This window comes from Choloepus didactylus, chromosome 9, assembly GCF_015220235.1.
Source record: "Choloepus didactylus isolate mChoDid1 chromosome 9, mChoDid1.pri, whole genome shotgun sequence".
Classification (NCBI taxonomy): domain Eukaryota; kingdom Metazoa; phylum Chordata; class Mammalia; order Pilosa; family Megalonychidae; genus Choloepus; species Choloepus didactylus.
The window spans coordinates 22,008,385-22,034,730 of NC_051315.1; the positions used below are offsets into that span (position 1 = coordinate 22,008,385).

A 26,346-nucleotide genomic window follows, 5' to 3' on the forward strand; every position below is an offset into this window, starting at 1 on the left:
CAAATAGTAAAAGTTTTACTTCTTTCTTTCCTATTTGGTTGCCCCTTCCCTCCCTCTCTCCCTTCCTTCCTTCCTTCCTTCCTTCCTTCCTTCCATTGCTCTGGCTACAATTTCCAGTACAATGTTGAATAACAGTGGTGACAGTGGGCATCTTTTTCTTGTTCTAGATCTTAGAGGAAAAGCTTTCAGTCTTCAGCATTGATTGTGATGTTAGCTGTGGGTTTTTCATTTATACCCTTTATCATATTGAGGAAGTTTCCTTCTGTTCCTGTGTTCCTAAGTGTTTTTATTCAGAAAGGATGCTGAATTTTGTCATGCCTTTTCTATGTCAACAGAGATGAAGATGATCATGTGTTTTTTTCCCTTCATTTTGTTAAAGTGGTGTATTACATTAATTGATTTTCATATGTCAAACCACCCTTGCATACCTGGAACAAAACCCACTTGATCATGGTGTATAATTCTTTTGATGTGCTATTGGATTTGATTTGCAAGTATTTTGTTGAGGTTTTTTGCATTTCTATTCCTAAGAGAAATTGGTCTGTAACTTTTTGTTTTTGTAGTATCTTTATCTGGCTTTAGTGTTAGTGTGATGTTGACCTCATAGCATGAGTTAGGTAGTGTTCCCTTCTCTTTAGTTTTTTGGAAGAGTTTGAGCAGGATTTGTATTCATGCTTCTTGGAATGATTTGTAGAATTCCCCTGTGAAGCCATCTGGTCCTGGGTTTTTCTTTGGAAGTTTTTGATGACTGATTCAGTCATCTCTTTGCTTGTAATTGGTATGTTGAGGTCTTCTATTTCTTCTGGAGTCAGTGTAGGTTGTTCTTGTGTTTCTAGGAATTTGTCCATTTCATCTAGGTTCTTAAATTTGTTGGCATACAGTTGTTCATAGTCTCCTATGATTCTTTTTTATTTTGTGTAGTCAGTAGTAATGTCCCCCTTCCCCCCCTTTCATTTCTGATTTTATTTATTTCCATCTTCTCTCTTTTTTTCATTGTCAGTTTTTATTGATCTTTTCAGAGCACCAACTGTTGGTTTTGTTAATTTTCCGTTTTCTTTTTTTATTGTCAGTTTCGTTTATTTCTGCTCTAATCTTTCTTTCCTACTGCTTGCTTTGAGGGTTGGTTTGCTATTTTTTCTAGTTCCTCCAGGTGTGCAGTAGGTCTTTGATTTTATCTTTTTCTTCTTGTTAAATGTAAGTGTTTAGGGTTATAAATTTCCCTGTCAGCACTGCCTTTGCTGCATCACATAGGTTTGTGTTCTCATTTTAATTTGTCTCAAGGTATTTACTGCTTCCCCTTGCAATTCTTCTTTGACCCACTGACTGTTTAAGAGAGTGTTATTTAACTTCCATATATTGTGAATTTTCCAGTTCTCTATTGATTTCCACTTTCATTCCATTATGGTCAGAGAAGACGTTTTGTGTACTTTCCATCTTTCTGAATTTATTCAGACTTGTTTTGTGACCCAACATGTGGTCTATCCTGGAGAATAATCCACGAGCACTTGAGAAGAGTATATATCCTGCTGTTTGGGGGTGCACTATTCTGTATATGTATGTTAAGTCTAGTTCATTTATCATATTATTCAAGTTCTCTGTTTCCTTATTTGATCTTCTGTCTAGATGTTCTATCTATTGATGAGAGTCGTACATTGCAGTCTCCAGCTATTATTGTAGGAGTGTGTATTTCTCCTTTCAGTTTTGCCAGTGTTTGCCTCATGTACTTTAGTGTACCGTGGTTAGGTACATAAATATTTATGATTGCTATTTCTTCTTGGTGGATTGTCTCTTTTAATATCTAGTGTCCTCCTTTGCCACTTATAACTGGTTTTGACTTAAAGTCTATTTTGTCGGATATTAGTATAGCAACCCAAGATCTTTTTGGTTATTGTGGTTATTGGATGTATGGAATATCATTTTCTATCCTTTCACTTTCTTTTTTTTTTTTTTAATCTTCATTTTATTGAGATATATTCACATACCACGCAGTCATACAAAACAAATCGTACTTTCGATTGTTTACAGTACCATTACATAGTTGTACATTCATCACCTAAATCAATCCCTGACACCTTCATTAGCTCACACACAAAAATAACAAGAATAATAATTAGAGTGAAAAAGAGCAATTGAAGTAAAAAAGGACACTGGGTACCTTTGTCTGTTTGTTTCCTTCCCCTATTTTTCTACGCATCCATCCATAAACTAGACAAAGTGGAGTGTGGTCCTTATGGCTTTCCCAATCCCATTGTCACCCCTCATAAGCTACATTTTTATACAACTGTCTTCGAGATTCATGGGTTCTGGGTTGTAGTTTGATAGTTTCAGGTATCCACCATCAGCTACCCCAATTCTTTGGAACCTAAAAAGGGTTGTCTAAAGTGTGTGTAAGAGTGCCCACCAGAGTGACCTCTCGGCTCCTTTTGGAATCTCTCTGCCACTGAAGCTTATTTCATTTCCTTTCACATCCCCCTTTTGGTCAAGAAGATGTTCTCCGTCCCACGATGCCGGGTCTACATTCCTCACCGGGAGTCATATTCCACGTTGCCAGGGAGATTCACTCCCCTGGGTGTCTGATCCCACGTAGGGGGGAGGGCAGTGATTTTACCTTTCAAGTTGGCTTAGCCAGAGAGAGAGGGCCACATCTGAGCAACAAAGAGGCATTCGGGAGGAGGCTCTTAGGCACAACCATAGGGAGGCCTAGCCTCTCCTTTGCAGCAACCGTCTTCCCAAGGGTAAAACTTATGGTAGAGGGCTCAACCCATCAAACCACCAGTCCCCTATGTCTGTGGTCATGTTAGCAACCATGGAGGTGGGGTAGGCGAATACCCCTGCATTCTCCACAGGCTCCTCAAGGGGGCACTACATCTTTTTTTCCTTGTTTTTCTTTTTTTTTTTTTAAACTTTCCCTTCTTTTTTAAATCAACTGTATGAAAAAAAAGTTAAAAAGAGAACAAACATACAATAAAAGAACATTTCAAAGAGACCATAACAAGGGAGTAAGAAAAAGACAACTAACCTAAGATAACTGCTTAACTTCCAACATGTTCGTACTTTACCCCAAGAAAGTTACATAATATAGCAACATTTCTGTGAACTTGTTCCTACTATATCCATCAGAAATTAACAGACCATAGTCATTCCTGGGCATCCCCAGAATGTTAAATAGCTTATCTGTTCTTTTTGGATTATTGTTCCCCCTTCCTTAATTGCTCTCTATTGCTAGTTCCCCTACATTCTACATTATAAACCATTTGTTTTACATTTTTCAAAGTTCACATTAGTGGTAGCATATAATATTTCTCTTTTTGTGCCTGGCTTATTTAACTCAGCATTATGTCTTCAAGGTTCATCCATGTTGTCATATATTTCACGAGATCGTTCCTTCTTATTGCTGCGTAGTATTCCATCGTGTGTATATACCCCATTTTATTTATCCACTCATCTGTTGAAGGACATTTGGGTTGTTTCCATCTCTTGGCAATTGTGAATAATGCTGCTATGAACATTGGCGTGCAGATGTCTGTTCGTGTCACTGCTTTCCGACCTTCTGGGTATATACCGAGAAGTGCAATCGCTGGATCGAATGGTAACTCTATATCTAGTTTTCTAAGGAACTGCCAGACTGACTTCCAGAGTGGCTGAACCATTATACAGTCCCACCAACAATGAATAAGAGTTCCAATTTCTCCACATCCCCTCCAGCATTTGTAGTTTCCTGTTTGTTTAATGGCAGCCATTCTAACCGGTGTTAGATGGTATCTCATTGTGGTCTTAATTTGCATCTCTCTAATAGCTAGTGAAGCTGAACATTTTTTCATGTGTTTCTTGGCCATTTGTATTTCCTCTTCAGAGAACTGTCTTTTCATATCTTTTGCCCATTTTATAATTGGGCCGACTGTACTATTGTCATTGAGTTGTAGGATTTCTTTATATATGCAAGATATCAGTCTTTTGTCAGATACATGGTTTCCAAAAATTTTTTCCCATTGAGTTGGCTGCCTCTTTACCTTTTTGAGAAATTCCTTTGAGGTGCAGAAACTTCTAAGCTTGAGGAGTTCCCATTTATCTATTTTCTCTTTTGTTGCTTGCGCTTTGGGTGTAAAGTCTAGGAAGTGGCCGCCTAATACAAGGTCTTGAAGATGTTTTCCTACATTATCTTCTAGGAGTTTTATGGTACTTTCTTTTATATTGAGATCTTTGGTCCATTTTGAGTTAATTTTTGTGTAGGGTGTGAGGTAGGGGTCCTCTTTCATTCTTTTGGATATGGATATCCTACTCTCCCAGTCCCATTTGTTGAAAAGACCATTATGACCCAGTTCAGTGACTTTGGGGGCCTTATCAAAGATCAGTCGGCCATAGATCTGAGGGTCTATCTCTGAATTCTCAATTCGATTCCATTGATCTATATGTCTATCTTTGTGCCAGTACCATGCTGTTTTGGCAACTGTGGCTTTATAATCTTCAAAGTCAGGGAGTGTAAGTCCTCCCACTTCGTTTTTCTTTTTTAGAGTGTCTTTAGCAATTCGAGGCATCTTCCCTTTCCAAATAAATTTGATAACTAGCTTTTCCAAGTCTGCAAAGTAGGTTGTTGGAATTTTGATTGGGATTGCATTGAATCTGTAGATGAGTTTGGGTAGAATTGACATCTTAATGACATTTAACCTTCCTATCCATGAACATGGAATATTTTTCCATCTTTTAAGGTCCCCTTCTATTTCTTTTAGTAGAGTTATGTAGTTTTCTTTGTATAGGTCTTTTACATCTTTGGTTAAGTTTATTCCTAGGTACTTGATTTTTTTAGTTGCTATTGAAAATGGTATCTTTTTCTTGAGTGTCTCTTCAGTTTGTTCATTTCTAGCATATAGAAACATTACTGACTTATGTGCATTAATCTTGTATCCCGCTACTTTGCTAAATTTGTTTATTAGCTCTAGTAGCTGTATCGTCGATTTCTCAGGGTTTTCTAGATATAAGATATCATCTGCAAACAGTGACAGTTTTACTTCTTCTTTCCCAATTTGGATGCCTTTTATTTCTTTGTCTTGCCGGATTGCCCTGGCTAGCACTTCCAGCACAATGTTGAATAACAGTGGTGACAGCGGGCATCCTTGTCTTGTTCCTGATCTTAGAGGGAAGGCTTTCAGTCTCTCACCATTGAGTACTGTGCTGGCTGTGGGTTTTTCATATATGCTCTTTATCATGTTGAGGAAGTTTCCTTCAATTCCTACCTTTTGAAGTGTTTTTATCAAAAAGGGATGTTGGATTTTGTCAAATGCTTTTTCAGCATCTATTGAGATGATCAATTGATTTTTCCCTTTTGACTTGTTAATGTGTTGTAATACATTGATTGATTTTCTTATGTTGAACCATCCTTGCATGCCTGGAATGAACCCCACTTGGTCATGGTGTATGATTTTTTTAATGTGTCTTTGGATTCGATTTGCAAGTATTTTGTTGAGGATTTTTGCATCTATATTCATTAGGGAGATTGGCCGGTAGTTTTCCTTTTTCGTAGCATCTTTGCCTGGTTTTGGTATTCGATTGATGTTAGCTTCATAAAATGAGTTAGGTAGTGTTCCATTTTCTTCAATGTTTTGAAAGAGTTTGAGTAAGATTGGTGTCAGTTCTTTCTGGAAAGTTTGGTAGAATTCCCCTGTGAAGCCATCTGGCCCTGGGCATTTATTTGCGGGAAGATTTTTGATGACTGATTGGATCTCTTTGCTTGTGATGGGTTGGTTGAGGTCTTCTATTTCTTCTCTGGTCAGTCTAGGTTGTTCATATGTTTCCAGGAAATTGTCCATTTCTTCTACATTATCCAGTTTGTTGCCATACAGTTGTTCATAATATCCTCTTATAATTTTTTTAATTTCTTCAGGATCTGCAGTTATGTCACCTTTTTAATTCATTATTTTGTTTATACGGGTCTTCTCTCCTTTTGATTTTGTCAGTCTAGCTAGGGGCTTGTCAATCTTGTTGATCTTCTCGAAGAACCAACTTTTGGTGATATTTATCCTCTCTGTTGTTTTTTTGTTCTCTATGTCATTTATTTCTGCTTTAATCCTTGTTATTTCTTTTCTTCTACTTGGTTTAGGATTGGTTTGCTGTTCATTTTCTAGCTTCTTCAGTTGATCCATTAGTTCTTTGATTTTGGCTCTTTCTTCCTTTTTAATATATGCGTTTAGTGCTATAAATTTCCCCCTTAGCACTGCTTTTGCTGCATCCCATAGGTTTTGGTATGTTGTGTTCTCATTTTCATTCGTCTCTATATATTTAGCAATTTCTCTTGCTATTTCTTCTTTAACCCACTGATTGTTTAGGAGTGTGTTGTTTAACCTCCAGGTATTTGTGAATTTTCTAAGTCTCTGATGGTTATTGACTTCTAATTGTATTCCATTGTGGTCAGAGAATGTGCTTTGAATAATTTCAATCTTTTTAAATTTATTGAGGCTTGTTTTATGTCCCAGCATATGATCTATTCTGGAGAAAGTTCCATGAGCACTAGAAAAGTATGTGTATCCTGGTGATTTGGGATGTAATGTCCTGTATATGTCTGGTAGATCTAATTCATTTATCAGATTGTTTAGGTTTTCAATTTCCTTATTGGTCTTCTGTCTGGTTGATCTATCTATAGGAGAGAGTGATGTGTTGAAGTCTCCCACAATTATTGTGGAAACATCAATTGCTTCCTTTAGTTTTGCCAGTGTTTCTCTCATGTATTTTGTGGCACCTTGATTGGGTGCATAGACATTTACGATTGTTATTTCTTCTTGCTGAATTGCCCCTTTTATTAGTAGGTAGTGGCCTTCTTTGTCTCTCAAAACATCCCTGCATTTGAAGTCTATTTTATCTGAGATTAATATTGCTACACCTGCTTTATTTGGCTGTAGCTTGCATGAAATATTTTTTTCCATCCTTTCACTTTCAGTTTCTTTGTGTCCCTGTGTCTAAGATGAGTCTCTTGTATGCAACATATTGATGGTTCATTTTTTTTGATCCATTCTGCAAATCTATATCTTTTAATTGGGAAGTTTAATCCATTTACATTCAACGTTATAACCGTGAAGGCATTTCTTGAATCAGCCATCTTATCCTTTGGTTTATGTTTGTCATATTTTTCCCCTCTGTCTATTAATATCCTTTATTGTACCCATACTGAATCTCTTTAGTACTGAACCTTTCTCCAAGTCTCTCTGTCCTTTCTTTGTTTCTCTGTCTGTAGGGCTCCCTTTAGTATCTCCAGTAGGGCAGGTCTCTTGTTAGCAAATTCTCTCAGCCTTTGTTTGTCTGTGAAAAATTTAAGCTCTCCCTCAAATTTGAAGGTGAGCTTTGCTGGATAAAGTATTCTTGGCTGGAAATTTTTCTCACTCAGAATTTTAAATATATCGTGCCACTGCCTTCTCGCCTCCATGGTGGCTGCTGAGTAGTCACTACTTAGTCTTATGCTGTTTCCTTTGTATGTGGTGAATTGCTTTTCTCTTGCTGCTTTCAGAACTTGCTCCTTCTCTTCTGTGTTTGACAGTGTGATCAGTATATGTCTCGGAGTGGGTTTATTTGGATTTATTCTATTTGGAGTTCGCTGAGCATTTATGATTTGTGTATTTATGTTGTTTAGAAGATTTGGGAAGTTTTCCCCAACAATTTCTTTGAATACTCTTCCTAGACCTTTACCCTTTTCTTCCCCTTCTGGGACACCAATGAGTCTTATATTTGGACGTTTCATATTATCTATCATATCCCTGAGGTCCATTTTGATTTTTTCAGTTTTTTTCCCCATTCTTTCTTTTATGCTTTCATTTTCCATTCTGTCATCTTTGAGGTCACTGATTCGTTGTTCAACTTCCTCTAGTCTTGTACTATGTGTGTCCAGAATCTTTTTAATTTGGTCAACAGTTTCTTTAATTTCCATAATATCATCCATTTTTTTAATTTAGTCTTGCAATGTCTTCTTTATGCTCTTCTAGGGTCTTCTTGATATCCTTTGTATCCCGTACTATGGTCTCATTGTTCATCTTTAGTTCTTTGAGTAGCTGCTCTAAGTGCTGTGTCTCTTCTGATATTTTGATTTGGGTGCTTGGGCTTGGGTTATCCATATCGTCTGGTTTTTTTCATATGCTTTATAATTTTCTGTTGTTTTTGGCCTCGTGGCATTTGCTGAACTTGATAGGGTTCTTTTAGGATTTGTAGACCAATTGAAGTCCTTATCTCTAATTTATCAGATCTACAGTTTCGTGGAGTACACTTTCTCTAAGTAACCAGCAGGTGGCGTCCACGAGCCACCTGTTCTCCACAAGCCAGTTCTCCCCTGCTTAGCCTTTTTGGTGAGTGGGGGAGTGAGTCTTGTGGGGTCCAATTGGTGTACCAAGCTTGCATGTGTAGTTGGTGTTGCCTGCCCTGTATATGGGGCGTGTTTCTGGGCAGTCAGGGAGGGGGGGTGGCCCTAACAATCAAATCTCCCTGGTCATCCTAGAGTTTTCAAGCTGCTGCAATAGTCTAATCCTTCCGTTCAGTCCTGCCACAGTTTGTCTCTGCTACTGACCCACAAGTCCTTGGTATTGGCGTATGGCTCCTGAGACTTGCAAGTGGGCCCCTCTTCCAGGCCGTGCACCCCGGGTCCTCTGTTGAGGGATGACTGTGTTATGTCACAGGTGAGTGCCGTCCCCCCAGGGCAGTTCTGGGCTGCTGGGCTGTGTAGGGAGGCTCCCAGTCTGCTGAAATGATGGCTGAATGGGTCTTTGTTAATTCACACTGCTCCACCTTCCCAACTCTGGGACAATCAGCTGAGGTTGCAGGGAAGGCTAATGTCCACGCCCAGTTTTGTGGTGTGTGCCTGTTATTTGAAGCACTTCCGTCACACTGGGTTGTCTGGGGCAGCTCTGGGCTATGGGGCTGGCGACGGGCAGGAGTGTTTCCTGTCGACCAGGATGATGGCTGTGAGCGGACACCCCCCTTTTCTTGGGAAGTTGTGGTGTTTAGTGAATTTTCTCAGCCACTGGATTATTGCCTTTTGTCTCGGAGCTCTCTTAGTTCTGCTCTTGACTTGACCTGCCCAAATTGCAAGTCTTTGAAGCTTTCTGTATTGGGCTTCTTATAGTAATTGTTTTAGAAAAAGAAAAAAGGATTAAAAAAAAAAAGGGCCCTCCTCAGAGATCTAATGGGTTATTGAAATGCTAAGAGACAAAGCAACCAGGGCCATTAAGGAAAGGTCCACAGGGCAGAGAGATCAGCTTTTCTTCAGGATTTGCATATGCGCCTCAGGGCCTGAGCTCTCCCCTTCCCCTTTCTATTTTCACCAGAACTCCAAAAATCCTCCGCTTTTATTTTGCAGTTTTTCATGTTGTTTTTTTTTTTCTATGCCTGTCTCCTCTCTGCTGGGCTGGCTGCTCTCAGAGTCTCTGGTGTCTGGTCTCAGTCTATCTCTGGTTGGAGTTTGGATCAGTAGAATGAGTTTTGGATAAGGGCTGCCACTGCAGTTCTCCCTTCTCCTTCCCGGAGCTGACAGCCCCTCCTCCCATGGGACTGAGCCTGGCAGGGAGGGGCGCGGGTCCCCTGGCCGCAAAAACTTACAGATTTCGCTGATCTCAGCAGTTCCACGTTTTCATGAGTGTTGTATGAAGTATGCCCAAAGTCAGATTGCTCTGTGGTGTCCAGTCCACGCAGTTCCTGGCTTTCTACCTACTTTCCTGGAGGAGTAACTAAAGCATACAGCTCACCAGTCTGCCATCTTGCCCCCTAAAATCTATCCTTTCACTTTCAACCTGTTTGTGTCTTTGGGTTTAAGGTGAGTCTTTTGTAAACAACACATAGTTGGATCATGCTTTTTTAATCTATTCTGCCAATCTGTTTCTTTTGGAGAGTTCAGTCGATTAACATTCAGTGTTATTATTGTAAAGGCAGTACTTACTTCAGCCTTATTGTCCTTTGGTTTTTATATGTCATTATTTTTTCCTTTTCTGTAGAGTTGAACTTTTGTAATGTATCTGACTGATTTCCTTTTCTCGTTTCTATTTCTGTATATATTTTTATATACCCTCCTTTTTTGTGGTCCCCTGGGGTTTATATTATACAACCTACATCTATAATCTATAATCTACTAATTTGAAAAGATACCAACTTAGCTTCAATAGCATTCTTGTTCTCTGCTCCCATATCACTCTGTTTCCCCTGTTCATGTTGTTTTTCTCCCCCTTTACCATCTTTTATTTCCTATATCCATTACTAGGAATCATGCCTTTTTCTTGTTCAATTGTACTCTGATTCTTGTAGGAATTAAAGAGTAGAGTTGTATATTGAGGATGCAGTTCTATTGGGTTTTGCATTTAACCTTTTATTCCCCCTTACTGATGATCTTCATTCCCCCCCCACACACACACTTCTCTAAGCCACTCTCTGCTGTCTTTTCCTTTCAACCTGCAGAACTCCCTTTAGTGATTCTTGTAGCATAATTTTTTTTTTTTTTTTTGCTGATGATGCTGTCAGTTTCTGTTTATCTGTGAATATTTTAAACTCTCCTTCATTTTTGTAGGGCAAAGTTTTGCTGGATAAGGAATGTTTGGCAGCAGTTTTTCTGTTTAAGCACCTTAAATAAATCATACCACTGCCTTCTCGCCTCCATGGTTTCTAATGAAAAGTTGGAACTTACTGTATTTAGGATCCCTTGTAGGTGATGCATCACTTTTCTCTTGCTTCTCCGAGAGATTCTCTTTACCTTTGGCATTTGATATTCTGATTAGTATATATCTCGGAGTAGTGTATTAGGATTTATTCTGTTTAGAGTATGTTGCACTTTTTGGACGTTTTCAGCCATTGTTTCCTCAAATATTGTTTCTGCCCCTTTTCCCTTCTCTTCTGTAATACCCATGACATGTATGTTTGTGTATTTTATGCTGTCATTGAAATCCCTGAGGCACTGCTCAATTTTTTTTTTCACTACCTGTTCTCCTGACTAAATGATTTTGGTTGTTCTGAATCTAGTTTATGGACTCTTCCTTTTGCCTGTGCAAATCTGCTGTTTTATTTTATTGTATTTTTAACATCTACTATTGTGCCTTTCATCCCCATAATTTGTTATGTTTCTTTTCATACTTTTGAATTCTTCTTTATGCTCATGCATTGTATTCTTAATATCCTTTAGCTCTTCATCCATGTTTTCCTTCTTCTCCTTTGCTTGATTTAGGAGATTTGTTTGAACTTCATTGATTAGTTGATCCAACTTCTGAGTCTTCTCTGAAGTTTTCGTTTGTTCCCTAGACCGAGCCGTATCTTCCTGTTTCTTAGTATGGTTTGTGATTTTTTGCTTATGTCTAGGCAACTGATTATCTTGATGCGTTCACTCTGAAGAGTACTTTTTCCCTCTTATCTAGGGTTTTATTGTTGATGGCTTTGTGTTAAGGTGCTCTTCCTTGATACTTGGTCCAACTTATTCTAGACCTTTAGAATTGACCATGTTTAACTGTTCAGATGTTCTCAGCTCTTGTTCATCTGATTCTTTCCCTGGATATGTGGTGTAATTTTTAATATTGCCCTATTTGTGCAATTGTTTCACCTCCAGGAGAGAGCAGCTTCCTTTATTCTATTCCTTCTCTGGGAGTGTTGACCTGTTCTGTTTTTTGGGGGGTGTGCAGAATTTTCTCCCCAGGTCCTATATTTGTTTAAGTTATCTCTCTTACTCAGTGCCCCATTTTCCTTAAACTTTTCAGTTCTGGAACCCATCCTGTCTTACGGCAGTTCAGTTCAAGCCCTCCCCACCTTTGTTTTAATCTCTGTGAGGCTTTTCTGCCTCTGGTTTATTCCCGACTAGGGTATCCTGCCCTGGAAAGCCAGATAGGGTCAACCCAAAAAGGTGGGTCACTCAAGAAAAACCTGTTTTCCGTTTGGGTAGTCCGTCCCTGAAAGACTGGATTGAATGAGGACACTACAGTGCTTGCCAGCAGTTCTGCAGTAGTGGCCCCCCCACCCCTGCTCCCTGCCTTGGGGCCCTTTTGTGTGCAGCACTTCTCAGAATATTGTGTTCCACTCTGGGTCTTTGCCGACTTGGGTCCCTGTGCCTGTGTATGCATGGGGTTCTGCCTGCTGCTGTGTGTGGCTCTGTAGTGTTTGCCTGAGGTGTGCCGGGCCCAGGTGCTCCTCTGAGGGTTTCCCAAGCTGCACAGAGGGGAATGGACCAACGATCTTGGACGGAAATTTCCTACCTGTTTCTTTTTCTTCTGTTTACCATTTGTGGAGTCCTTCTCCAGTCTCTACCATCCTTCAGAGTTCTAAGCAAGTGGAATTTGTCCTCCTATTCCCTAAATCTCTGGGGAGGCTTTTGTTTGTTTTAAATGCCATTTTATTGAGGTATATTCACATGACATGCAATCATTCAAAGTGTACAATCAGTTGTTCACAGTATCATCATATAGTTGTGCATTCATCACCACAATCTTTGAACATTTTCGTTACTCCAGAAAATTAAGTAAAAATTAAAGTAAAAAGAACATCCAAAACATCCCATTCCTATCCCCACCCATTGTTCATTTATTTTTTTAAAATACAGTTTTATTGAGATATATTCATACACTCTACAGTCTTCTACAGTGTACAATCAGTTATTCACAGCACCATCATACATTTGTGTGTTCATCACCAGAATCAATTTTTGAACATTTTTCTTCCTCCCAAATGAAAATAAAAGCAAAATAGAACACATAGATCTTTTCATCCCCTCCATCCCACTTGATTCTTCATCTAGTTTTTGTGGGGAGGCTTTTCCAGGGGATGGCTGACATCACCATGCTGATGACATCACTCACTCCACATGTGAAGAACTTATCTGGTCTAGGATTGACAGCATTTCCTCACTCCTTTGTACACGTCAGTCATATGCACAGCCAAGAGGTTAATGTGAGCCTTCTAGAGGAGGTGGCCATGATATTATGGCTCTAGGTGACAGGTGAGGGAAGAAGGACTCTGTGTTCCAGATACAGGAGCTATTGGACTGTTTATGGTATTTGAAACTTATTTTGCTATTGATGATATGATGTGAATGCCTGACTGTACTCAGTGGATGGTAAAACCACAAGGCAAACTACTTCTTCAGGTGGGTGGGGTTGGAAGGTTTCTTTCCCTACTGTCTCAGTTTGCCAAGGCTATTGTGACAAATACCAGGCAGTGAACTGTGTTAAACAACGGGAATTCATTGGCTCCCAGCTTTGGAGGCTAGAAGTTCAAACTCAAGGGGCCTGGAGGGCCATGCTTTCTCTGAAGCCTGTAGTGTTCTGGTGGTGGCTTTTTGGCAATCCTCCATCACACAGCAACCTGTCTCCTTGCGTTCTTCCTCTGGTTTCTCCGAATTGTCCACGTCTTCTCCTTTTAAGGACTTCTACCATATTAGATTAAGGCCTACCCTAATTAAGTTTGGCCTCATCAAAATAGGATCTTCAAAGATCCTTTTTACAGATGAGCTCACACACCCGGGATGGGGGTTAGGACGTGAGCATGTCTTTGAGAGGGACATGAGGGACATGACTCAGTCTACCCCACCTGCCCACACCAAGAATGCAAATGTACCATCATACATGAAAACTCTGGATATACAACTGCCTTGGTTTGATCACTTCAAAGGTAAAAGGGGCTGGGCTGTTTAAATCTCAGACATTGAAAAAGCCTCCCCAAGAATACCAAAGGTGCGTTGTTTTAGCCTCATGTCTTTCATGTAGTGACTCAAATTAAGACTTGTTTATCCAGTTCTAAAAGGAACAGTCTGTTTTCCTTTAGAATGTGTTTTTCTTGTTTATGTTAAAAAAGGGACTAGACTTCTTCAGAGGACCAAGGTCATGAAAGTGAAAAAGAAGACCCTGTTTGGACCTGCTCGAACCTGCTCGAGTGTCGCGTCGCTGCTCCTGAGCTAGCTCAGCACCTGGAATTGGAGAGAGTGGTGGGTGTCACAGCTCTCAGGTGTTGGGGACTGCTGCTGAGTGGGCCCAGGGATGGGTTTCAGATTCGTGGCATCAGGCCTGGGGGTCTAGGCCATCTGGAGGAGGTCTTTCCCTCAGGGTGTCTTCGCAGAATTTTGACTTATTTGGAGAGAGTAGCTGCATTGCTTGTCCCTCCCTCTTTCTCAGCCTCTCCTCTTAACAAGAGAAGACAGCCATATTTAAAGCAAGAATCTATTCCCCAATCCATCTGCTTTCCTTATACCAATAATTCCATGACTGTGTTTCTCCTCCTGTCATCCTGTGGGACAATGTAGGACATTGCATTACACCCTCCCAGCTTCTTAACCTCTTGACTGTGGCTTCTGGTTTATGTTTGACCTTGGTAGGTCTCTGCCATTCTGAGTTTCTGCGTGAGGCTGGTGATTCAGCCTGGTTTGGCACGGATCATGAGACCTGTCTGTAGAAGGCAGGACCTGGGCTTGAGTGGACGTGGGTACTGGTTTACTTTTGTCTCTAGCTGGGAAATGGAATGGGTTCTAGACATCAGTTTCTTCCTCTGTAAATCAATAGTTTGCACATGGAGATTATTTTCCTAAGCAAAATCTCATGTATTATCCCAGTCTATATAAATGTATCATAAGCATTTTAATTTACCGTGTTTCCTTTTCATGTTGCTCATTGAGGCCAATGAGCTGCTTTGGTGAGCCCAGAATTGGAAGTTTGGTCAAATGGTTTGCAGCCATTTCCAGGTTAACAGTTTGTTTCTGAATTGTGCTTTGGTTACAGAGTAGTGGAAGTCCACATTTACCCTGATTGCAAATGGTAATGGCTACTATTTTTAAAACAATTTGCCCAGCACTCTGAAGTTGATCTTAATGTAGTTGATACAGAGGCTGGAGAGAGACCCGGTAAGGAATTGTTTCAAAGTTGAATCATGAAGATGATCTGACAGCTGCTGGCATTTCTTATAAATACGAAAATTGGGCAAGAAGCCCCCGAAGCTTGCTGTCTATGACTTACCCCCATCTGGCATTTAATTATGGTATAGTAGTGGTTGTCTCTGCCCTGCAGTGTTCTATCAATAGCTATGTGAACCTGAATTTTAAAAAATAAATAAGCAACCTACAACTTCTCTAATTACCGAGCATTAATTTCCTGACCAACATAGACATAAGGAAGTTCAGACCCTGTGAACAGAGGTAGCCAGGGAAGTTTTGTTCTGAGTCGGAACAGTACAAGTTGATGCATATACCGATCATCTTCAGTGTCTTAGAATTTGATTTGAACAACAGCAACTCTCATTTGTTGCTGGTGGGAAAGCAGAATGGTCCACCCACTTTGGAAGACAGCTTGGCAATTTCTTTTAAAGCTAAATGTAGGCTTACCATCTGATCTAGCAGTTGTGTTTCAAGGTTTTTACCCAAAGGAGATGAAATCTAGGTCCACCCAAAAACGTGCACACAAGTATCTATAGCAGCTTTATTCATCACTGCCCAAAATTGGAAGCAAGCAAGATGGCCTTCCATAGGTGAATGGTTAAATAAGCAGTGGCGCGTCCATGCAGGGGAATATTATTCTTCAATAAAAAGAAATGAATTATTGAGTCATGAAAGAACTTGGAGGAATCTTAAATGCATATTGCTAAGTGAAAGAAGCCAGTCTGAAAAGGCTACATACTATATGTTTCCAACTATATGACACTGTGGAAAAGACAGAATGATAGGGACAGTAAAAGATCACTGGTTGCTGATGGGGCAGGGGTGAATAGGTGGAACTCAGTGTTTTTAGGGCAATGAAATGATTCTGTATAAAAAGGTAATGGTAGAAACATGGAATTGTGCATTTGTCTAAACACAGAGCAACCACTAATGTAAACTATGGACTTTAGTTATTAATAATGTTTCAGTTTGGGTTCGTCAGTTGTAAGAAACATACCGCACTAGTGCAACATATTAATATTAAGGGAAATTGTGTGTGATGTGGGGTTGGGTTTGTAATATGGAAACTCTTTGTACTTTCAATTTTTCTGTAAACCTAAAACTGCTCTAACAATGTAGTTTATTTTTGAAACAAGTAAGTGGTATAACAACTTCATGGAAGTCTTTGATAACTTAAGGGTTTCACTCTAGTTGTCTTTGTCAATAATGCCATTATTTTGATTTAGAAAAGTAATTGTACCAATTTGATGGTAACAGCTGCACCAGTTAATATGTGTGAGCATATATACCTGGTATTGACTTTTCTAATTAACAAATATGCTTTTGAAAAACAATAGATATAATTAGTCCCCCAAACTTAAAACAATTAGTATGTTAAAAAATTTTTTTTAGCAATATAAAAATCAATACCATTTAAAGAAAAACCAAATTCAAATTAAAACATGTGGAACATCTAGAACACCTGTGGGAATCCTTGGAACACAGTTTATATACCAGTAACTCAGATCATTCACCTACTCTTCCAGCTCTAACAATGTTTTTTGGTTCTAAACTTTTCCGCATGTTATACTTGTGGAAACTGAGGTAGAGAGACTTGTCTGGTATCACAAAATACAGACAGGTAGAATAAGCTGCGAGTCAGAGATGTCCAGGGTTCAGGTGCAGACTTTCTTTCACCTTGTCCTCAGCACCCTTCCTGGCTTCCTTTCCTAGTCATCTTGTAACGTAACCACCGATGAAGCAAATGGCCTCAATGGATGGTTCTTCTACTTTGTTCCCATCCTGTCCCTTTTTGTTCCCACTCACTGCCCCTTATAGAGCTTTCTTTTGGAACTTGTTTCCCCTTTTTTTTTTTTTTCTTCTTTCCATACCCATCCACCACCATATCCACTTTAGTTTAACTCCATCTTCACTGCATAACCGTTTTCACTGCTATGTGACAAGATCTTAGGGTAGAAACTTCCTATGGTAAGGCGAGAGTGTAGTCAGAGTGCCCAAGTTCTTGTTCCCACCAGCAGGAGGCATTTTGAAGGTCACTTCTCCTTTGTGTTACTTCATCTCATTTCCACCATCCTGTCCTTTCATGGAGCAGAAGCTCAGTGACTGCCCACTGTAGGTACAGCCATTCCCAGCATTTCCCATCGGTGGGATCTTACAAACCCCTCAGGGGAGATGAAACGAGGGAGTATCCTGTAAAGCGTCAGTGAGAAGCTCTTTAGAAAGAGCACAAGGTGTGGTGAGATGCAAAGGAAGATGAACTTGCCTCGGGCTGGGGCATCAGGGACTCTTCAGGCTGGAGACAGGAGGCTTGAAACGTGGGTGGGATTTCCCTAGGCAAACATGGATGAGCATCACAGATCTACAATATCGTGAGTCCTTATTGCTCCAATAACCACTATTTAAAGAAAAATAATAAGTAATCAGGTGGTATGTGGTCAGGACAAAAGAGAGAGGTGAATGGCTAAAGTCAGAGCAGCCCTGTCCCACGTGAATGTCAGATGAGCGAGCTGTGATGTGATTGCTCTATGAATCTGCTGGAAAAGGCCAAATCTGTGTGTTTGGGGCTGGCCCCATTCCCAAAGTGACAGGCACTTTGAACTTCATTTGCCTTCTGAAGAAACAGGTTCTGTTATAAGAAACGGGGCCTCCATGGACTTTGGAACTGCTTCCTCAGTCTGGTTCTCACTTTGTAGGTACTGGGTTCTGATTTTCAGGGTGTTCTCAGGTGGTTTGAAAAATTGGCATCTTCCAGGTGCAGCAGACCAGGAGATCAGTCAGCAGGATACTGAAGTTTCCAAGAATGACCATGTCTGATGAACTGGGGGCACGTTGTTCTCTCAGTGTACCTCCCTTCAGTTGCTTGGCCTGTGGTCAGCCTGTCATAACGGTGCAGCCTGGTGGGGGCTGGGCTGCAGGGAGTGAGGGGAGGGGCTGGGTCCTTCCTGGGGTTGCAGTGGGCCCACCAGGCTTAACTGTCCGTCTCCAAGCACAGCTTCTCCTCCTGCCCCCAACTTTGGAGGTTGGCTTCCATTCCCTTCCCTTCCCATTTTGAGATTTAACTCACATAGCATGTAACTGACATTTAAATAAAGTGTACAATTCAGTGGCTTTTAGTATATTTACAGATGTGTGCAACCATCACTACAGTCAATTTTAGAGTGTTTTTCATGACCCCAATAAGGACTCTGAATTCCTTAACCATCACCTCCAACCCTTGCCCTCTCCCCTCTTTTCCTCCAGTCCTAAACAACCACTAACCTCCTTTTTCTCAGTGTAGATCTGCTTATTTTGGACATTTCATATAAATGCACTCATATAATATTTAGTCCTTTTTGACTGGCTTCTTTCACTTAATTTTTTCAGGGTTCATGGCATATAATGTATCGGTGCCTAATTTCTTCTTATTGCAAGTAATATTCCATTGTATGGATATACACATTTTACTTATCCATCCATCAGTTGATGGACATTAGGTTTCTTTCACCTTTTGTATTTTATGAGCAATGCTGCCGTAAACATTTATGTATAATTCTTCGTGTGGTCATACAGTTTCATTTCTCTTGGGTACATACCAAAGAGTGGAACTGCTGTGTCAGATGGAAACATACGAAATGTTTAACCGTTTCAAGAACTGCCACACTGTCTTCCCAACTGGCTGCACCATTTTATATTTCCATCAGCAGTGTGTGAAAGTTCCAGTTTCACCACATCCTCACCAACCCTTGTTATCTGAAATTTTTTTATTCTAGCCATCCTAGGGAGTGTAAAGTGGTGTCTCCTTGGGGTTTGGATTTGCATTTCCTTGACAGCTTTTGATGTTGACTATCTTTTCGTGTGCCTTCATTCTTAAATTCAGAGAATGGACCCATTTCCTTGCCAAAGATCTTGGACCGCTTTGGGAAAGGTGGAAACCAGGTTATGTTGTGTTGAGGAATGAGTGGGAAGGAAGGAAGTGAATGGGAAGGAAGGAGGTGAATGCTGCTCCTTAGGAAGTACAGGGATGGAGGGTGGGGGGTGCATACTAAGTTAGTGGTCGTGGAAGGTTAATTCAATGCAAACAGGCTCACATGCAGACTTCCTTCTAGAGGTGGGTGGTAAAGTCACGCCCTCAGGCTGTCACTGGCTGGCACTAAGGCCTTCTAAAATATATACTCTATAGTCCTTTTTGTGCCCAAGGGTTCACTTCACTAGGGGATCCAGTTATTAGAAGGTCTAGAATCTGACAGATCTTAGCCTGAACAATGCCTTTTTGCTCACTTTGGTTCTGGAGCCCCTCAATTACTTGTGTGGCCATTACTGAGAGCCCTTTTGTGGCACCAGGACCCTCTGCTGAGGCCTGTGGTTCTGTCTTAGCCGTCCTGTGTTCTCATCATCAGCCTCTCAGTACTGTGGGCCACAGGGATGTCTCCTGAACATTGGTTTTGAAAAGTCTTGTAAAATTCTCTCTCAGCGGGAATAGAGATGAATTCTAATTTAGTTCTGTGTGCGCTGTGTGTGCTGTGTGTACGCCAATATATTTCCCTTATTTTAAAGTACAGATTCCACTGGAAGAAAGGCACATTCATTGGCAGTTCTACGGTCACTTAAAGCCTTGGTCCTCAATAATCAGAGCTGTGCGTGGAACTCCTCATCGCCAGGGATTTTCACTCCAAATCTGCATGTCTCTGAGCTGGAGTAATTTAACCCAGGCTGGGTTCCATGGCTGTCTTTTTGTTCCTGGAATGTACCACCTCGGTGGTTCTGACCCTTTGCAAGACAGAGTGGGCTTCCTCTCTAAAACTTGACAAGTATTTCCTGGCAGTGTTGGTGGCTCAGTCCTTAAATGGTAAAAGAAAATCACCAAAAGACCATCTTTCTTGATAGAACATCTTGTTCACTTGCCCTGGGAAAATCCCTTCAGTTCAGGGGTAAAATTGACGAACGGCTGTGACTTATCTAAGAGGAAGCTTGCCACGTTCGGTTAGCAGGCTTAGTAAGGACAGCGGCTTCCTGCGGAACTCGCCGTAGCACCCACTTAGAGGGGAGCGGTTGGTGAGGTTCATTGTTCAGCCCCCAAGGCCTGATGGAAGCAGTGCTCAGCACATACTTGAGAATGAATGGAGAAAGGAAAGAAGAAGGTGACTTTCCTTTGGCTGCATTTAGATGGGCTGCATAAAGTACAACAGTGTCCTGGATGACAAGTTTCTTAAGTCAGCAGATACTTTATTGTGCCCCTGCAGCTTGTGTCTTTCTCTGAGAAGGAATGTGTGTGTGTATGTGTGTTTGGGGGGTGGGGTAGTGTCCTTAAAAGGTTTTCATGGGATCCACACCAAAATTGGTAAATAGTCCAAGGGAGGTAAGTGTTTGAAGATTTCAGACTGGGAGGGGAGCAGTGTTTGATTGAGCTGGAGGGTAAGATGGTAGGAGACAGGTGGGGTTGAGCTGGGGCTTGGAGAACAGGCTGGGTTTGGATTGTCAGCAGAGGATGGGAAGGGCCTGCTGCCTGAAGAAGGATGTGCAGGGTTTATCATGAGAAGAACAGCAGTATGGTGGGACAGGGGGACTTAGGTCATACAGCAGTGGCAGGTGTGGTTTGAGTCAGGTTGTATTGGCAGCCTGGTGATGTAGCGAAGTGATGAAATGCGTTGACTTGGGTCAGTCTTTCTGAATCTGGGCTCTCCAACTTCAGTAAGCCCCAGAATCCCCTGGAGAGCTTTTAAAACACAGGTGCTGGGCCCTACCCTCACCCCCACCCCCAGCTGGTTCAGTAGGTCTGAGTGGGGCCTGAGAATGTGCATTTCTGACAAGCTCTGCTGATTCAGAGCCCACACCTTTAGAACCACTGCCCTGGGCTTCGGAGGTCTGCAGACTTTTCTTTAAAGGAACAGATGATAAATGTTTTGGGCTTTGTGGGCCACATAAGGTCTCCATCACAAATTCTTGCTGCTTTTCATGCCCTTAAAAATGTACAAGCCATTGTTGGCCATGTGGGGACATCTGGTTGTGAGGGGAATGTTGAGGGGTGGGGGAGAAGGTATGGTGTACTGACCCCTGGGCCTTCCCTAGATTATCCCTCCATAGCCGCATAGTAGCAGGCTGACCTTTGCCAAGTTAATCTCTGTGCCTTTGCATTCTCATCTATAAAATGGGCTCAATATTAATAGATGTTACCATATAAGACTCATGAAGACTCAATGAGCTGAGGCAGTAAAAGCATTTGGCTTGATGTCTGCCTGCAGCATATAGCTAGTATTTACCATGTACTGTTACAGTTAGTAGCAGTCCTACCAACTATTCCTTACTCTGTTGATAGGCTAGGGCAGACCAACCCAGATTCCCTGTACTGAAGACTGGAATCGATTTGTTCCAAGACCGTGCTGTCATTTTCTCTTAGGCCGCTTCAGAAGAAGAATTCTTTGAACTAAAGCATATGCACATTCTAAAATATGCCCTGGATTTGTCCTGGCGGGTAGGCAGTGCTCAGTCTTTCCTGTGGCATCCTTAGAAAACGATACCATGTGCAAGGTGGTGTTTTATTCTCCCAGCTGCTAAAACAAATACTATGCAATGGGTTGGCTTAATGACAGGAATTTATTGGCTTATGGTTCCAGAGGCTGGAAGGCCTGCTTCCTTCTGGGTTAGGCATCTTCTGGCTGGCTGGCAATCTGGAGGTTCCCTGGCTCTTCTGTCACATGGTAATGCACATGGAGGGGTTGTCTCCTTTCTCTCCAGGGTTCTGGCAGCTTCTCGTGCCTCCTCTCTATCCAATTTCCTTGGCTTACAAGGACTGCAGCCACATTGGGTGAAGACCCTCACTCAGTCTGGGCACATCTAAACTAACAACCTCTTAAAAGGTCCTGTTTACAAACAGGTTCACACCCACAGGACCAAGGGGTTGGGACCTGAACATGCCTTTTGTGGGGGACATGAGTAAAACCCCAACAGGTGGCTCATCCGTGGGCCCAGGACTCTGGCTGAAAGATGGCTCTCTAGCATACCAGTAACCCATTTGCAACCTGTGCTAAGGCCCCACCTGTTGGCAAGCCCCAATTTACGATCTTGCCCCCATCCATGCGGGTGTCAAATATGATCTGGTTCCCTTAGTACTGACACTGTGCCTTTTAACCTCTCGTTTTGCCCGATAGTGGCAGTGAAAGTGAGAACCACAGAAGAGCAGACTGTTAGCTTTCTCTCTTTTCCTGTGTTGAAGCCTAGGACTGAGCAGGGAGGGGTGGCTTTCACCCCAAGGAGATGGCAGGGAAAGACCCTGAGCTGAAAGTCTCTGAGCTCCTCTGGGTTGTTGAAGGAGGGGGAGCCCCCCCCGCCGCCGCCGCCAGCGGCCTGGGAAGTTCCTCTTGTGTCTGAACACTGATCCTGGAAGCTGGCCAGCCTTCAGTAGAAAGGGGACTCTCTTCCCTTCCCTTGGCTAATTACCCCTGTGGGAGCATCCATTTTCCTGCTCACCTCTCCAGCTGCCTGCTCTAATTCCTGCCAGAAGCTCGTAATAATGACTCGGTAAACTCAAGTTACAGGCGCACAAAAGGGCCCAGATGGTGACAGAACTCCACCCTCCACTTGAATTTTTGCTGACCTTCTGTGAAATAGCCTTCCCTCTCCTCTCCACCTTGCAAAACAAGCTTCCTTTTTGAACTTGGTCCAGACTGCAATAGCCCCACCATACCTGTTAACACCCTCCGGCACGCATTTCCCTTGCTGTATTTGCACAGCTTCTTGTCTCCTAGTCCAGTTTTCCCTCCCAGCTTACAGATCCTGAATTGGAGCATAAAATATTGAACCAGTGAGCAACTAAAAAAAAATAATCGTAATAACAATAATAAAAAAAAAATTTCACATTTTAGAGCCATGTGAGTGAAAACATGGCTTCTGGTTTGTCTCCCTGTGTGTTGCCACGAGCCCTTTGCTAACTGTCCCCCTTCTCCACAGCAGAATGGAACAGAGGAAGGGACGTCGGCTGACGCAGGAGCCTGAGTGAGACCGTCCGGCCGGCAGACCCAGCCTGCGCCATGAATTCATGTCCACCTTTTGTGCTGTAGGAGCCTGGGGCAGCTGAAGTTGCCGGAGAGCAATGGGTCTCTTCACCCCGTGGAAGTTGTCCTCGCAGAAGCTGGGGTTTTTCCTGGTGACTTTTGGCTTCATCTGGGGGATGATGCTCCTGCATTTTACCATCCAGCAGCGAACTCAGCCTGAGAGCAGCTCCATGCTGAGGGAGCAGATCCTGGACCTCAGCAAGAGGTACATTAAGGCCCTGGCCGAAGAAAACAGGAACGTGGTGGACGGGCCCTACGCGGGTGTCATGACGGCTTACGGTAAGTGGGGGGCTGCAGGGTCTCCCCAGGAAGGGCGGCTCTGCCTGGAAGAGACCCCAGAGGCTCCCAGGACTTGGCCTTGACACGGATGGAGTGCGTTCCTCATGCTGCCTTCGTGGTGTTCCTTGATGAATTGCATGCAGAAATGCACCTTTAGAGAGTTAAAATGATGATGCCCTTTGGGTCTTCCAAGCCTCCTATACACAGACAGCGTACCCCCAGAGTCAGGGGTCTTTGGGCTGCATTTAACTTGTAGGTAGCTCCTCCTCCTTCAACACCTTTCTGGAATGTATGGTCTCATATGGGAGTATGTTCATGGAATGCAGAGAAATATTCTCATTATCTTTCCCTCAAGAAAACTTAATTAAGGCTGGTGGGGGAGAGTTAGGGAGGCATGGGTTAGAAGGTTCTAGGGATGCCAAGAAACTCAGAGCCAAATGAATGCTTCCCTCTAGGCAGTGTACAGGAGCTTAGGAGTTTCTTGCTGGCTAATAGCTTTAACTTTTAACTTTTGACTCTTTAAATTTTACTACTCTCCTTTCTTGCCCTTATCCCCATTTTCCCCTAGTTTGAAAGAAATCTTTTTTTTCTTGTTGCTTTTGTTTTTTTTCTTCACATGCCTCAAATCCTTTTTGAAATGAGGTAGGGTTAAAAAAGAGACGTGTATGGAATGTAACTTTATTTTTTTTTTTTTTCCTGTTGGGAAAAGGATCTTTCAGTTTATCTAATAAAGAAAATTTGGAAGCTGTTGATTAGAAAAAATAAGAAGAGAAGAAAATCACATCTAAATCTAACACTCCAGGAAATAGGGGCAAATAACATTTCTGTGTATAACTTTCTGGTATTTTATATATACACTCAGAAATAAATTTTTAAACAAAAATTGCAAATGAAATTTGGATTATACTGCATTTTGGAAGATCCACATCCCAGCTGTCTTGTCACCACTGATTTTTCCAGATTGGACTTGGTCTGTATTAGGTGATCTGTTGTTACTATTCATTGACAAAGTCTAACCACTGCATCTGACTTCAGTGGTCTTAGAGTCTGGGACATTTAATATAAATGAAATACAAGAATGGGGCTGGGGGAGGTAGAAAAAGTTGGTGTTACTCTCTGTGACCCCATCAAGGAAGGTTCCTTGAAGTATGCAGGGTTCAAATTATGACCAAATGTACAAACACATGAAACCCTGCTCTAGTATACATATATTTCTTCATTTTGAAGAAGTCCAAGGAATTTGTTTATTTTTCTGTGTCATGTATTTTTTTCGTAAGGAGAAAATAGTTGCTTTTCAAGAACAATGTAGAAATTCTTTTTCAGTGCTTATTTGCATTACGCAGTACCTGCTTTTAATCTATCCCTTCAAGATTTGACAGTCAGTGTCCGTAGGTTTTGGCTTTTTATATATTGGAATAACATGTCACCATTTTGGATCTGATGGAGTGAAAAAAACGAGACTGTTTTGAGAGCCATGTTGAAAAACAACTAGGTGGTTTTGTGGCGGATTCATTTTAAAATTCCTCCTTGACCTAGATCTTCGGTGATGTTTCCATAGTAGTGGAGGTGAACCACCAGGGCGGCTGGGGGAGGAGGGTACAGTTTTCATCATTTTGTTACCTAACGAGCCACATGCCTTTTGTTTATGATGTTTTTAAATTCCTGGTTCCCTGCATCCATATTTTGTGTTTGTGGGGCTGGCTTAATTTTCCAAAGCTGCTATTACTAGTACAACACATTGGTTGGCTTAAAAAAAACAGGAGTTTATTCGTTCATAGGTTTGGAGTCCAGAAGGCCCAAATCAAGGTATTGGCAAGGCCATCCTTTCTCCAAAATCTGTAGCATTTTGGGCATGACAGTTCTCCCTCACATGGCAGTTTCTCTCTCTGAGGTTTCTCCTCCCTCTGGCTTCTACTGACTGTATCCAAATTTCCTTTGCTCATAAGGACTCCATTCTTAAGAACTGAGGTCCACTTGATTCAATTTGGCTTCATCTACATAGGATCTTTGAAGATCCTATTCAGGCAGGATGAGTCCACACCTTAACTAATAATAACATCTTCAGAGGTCCTGTTTACAAGTGGTTGCATGCCCACAGGTGCAGATTAACACCTGAACATGTCTTTTGTGATTCAGTTCCAACAGGGAGAAAAGGGACTAGTTCAGTAGTAATTTCCTCCTCCTTTTTATCTCAGTCTATCACATAACATCAATGGGAAGAGAAAAGCCACATGAATAGTACATTTGTAGATTATCAATTTCCCTAGTTATTTTGGCTGTTTTTTTTCAGTGCACTGCTAAAATTCTCAGAGCTGGCTGTTCTCCATATTCTACTGGGCAATAACAGATTCTTAAGTCATCAACTTCACAGAGATATTATTTTATGAAAAAAATTACCAGAAACTCCCAGAGTTGAGGTTAGAATTTCCACCACCTTATATGCTTAGAGTCATAGAGCTTTGGGGCTCAAAGACACCATAGAAATTACCTATTTAAATTTTTTCCCCTTATAGATGGACCTTGGAAAAGTTATTCTTTTTCTCAGAAACAAACAAAAATGCCCCATTACTCACACTGCTGTCTTTCTTTTTCATCAAATCAACTTGACATGCCAATCAAAGTGGCTTTGGAGCAGAGTTTCTGGGATTTAACTGGACTGTGCATATGTGCTTGAGGTATTGGGGATCATCATATGGTAAAATCCCATTAAGACAGGGTTTCCTGACCTTGGCATGATTGACATCTTGGGATGGAAGGGTTTTTATAGTGGGGGTTTTCTGTGGCTGTGGCAGGTGTTTGAAGACTTTTAGTAGCTAATTTTAGATTATTATTGACTGATTAGGATCTCTGACTTAAGATCCTAAAGTAGGGTTCAACAAACTATGGCCCTTAGACCAACTTCGGCCCTCTGTCTGTTTGTAGAAATAAAGTTTTATTGATACAGAGTCACATCCATTTCTTTGAAACAGCTGTAATAACAGAGAAAAATGAGACTGCTAGTGTTTATTCTGCATAACAGCTAAAACATGCTGAATCCATCTCTCAGCTGTCGCCATAGTTCATTCTGCAAACGGTCATCGGGTCACGTCCCTCCTTGGCTCAACAATTTCCCAGGATTCCCTGGTCAGCAAACCAAGACCCTTGGACCAAATCCTCCTTGGTGCCTGTTTTTGTAGATCAGTTTCA

General features: G+C 41.6%; 1 protein-coding gene across 5 annotated transcripts in view; it reads left to right on the top strand.

The window, feature by feature from the left end:
* The window catches only part of MGAT5 (alpha-1,6-mannosylglycoprotein 6-beta-N-acetylglucosaminyltransferase), a 367,093-nt gene that overhangs the window by 129,772 nt on the left and 210,975 nt on the right, over positions 1 to 26,346 (top strand). For 2 of the 5 annotated variants that reach the window (XM_037850477.1, XM_037850478.1), the window contains one exon: positions 22,778 to 23,160. In XM_037850477.1, the coding sequence (XP_037706405.1) occupies positions 22,920 to 23,160 (241 nt within the window). In that variant the 5' untranslated portion in view covers positions 22,778 to 22,919. Of the gene's footprint in view, positions 1 to 13,898; positions 13,916 to 22,777; positions 23,161 to 26,346 lie in introns of those variants that run through there. The other 3 variants (XM_037850476.1, XM_037850479.1, XM_037850480.1) reach the window with 2 other exon arrangements.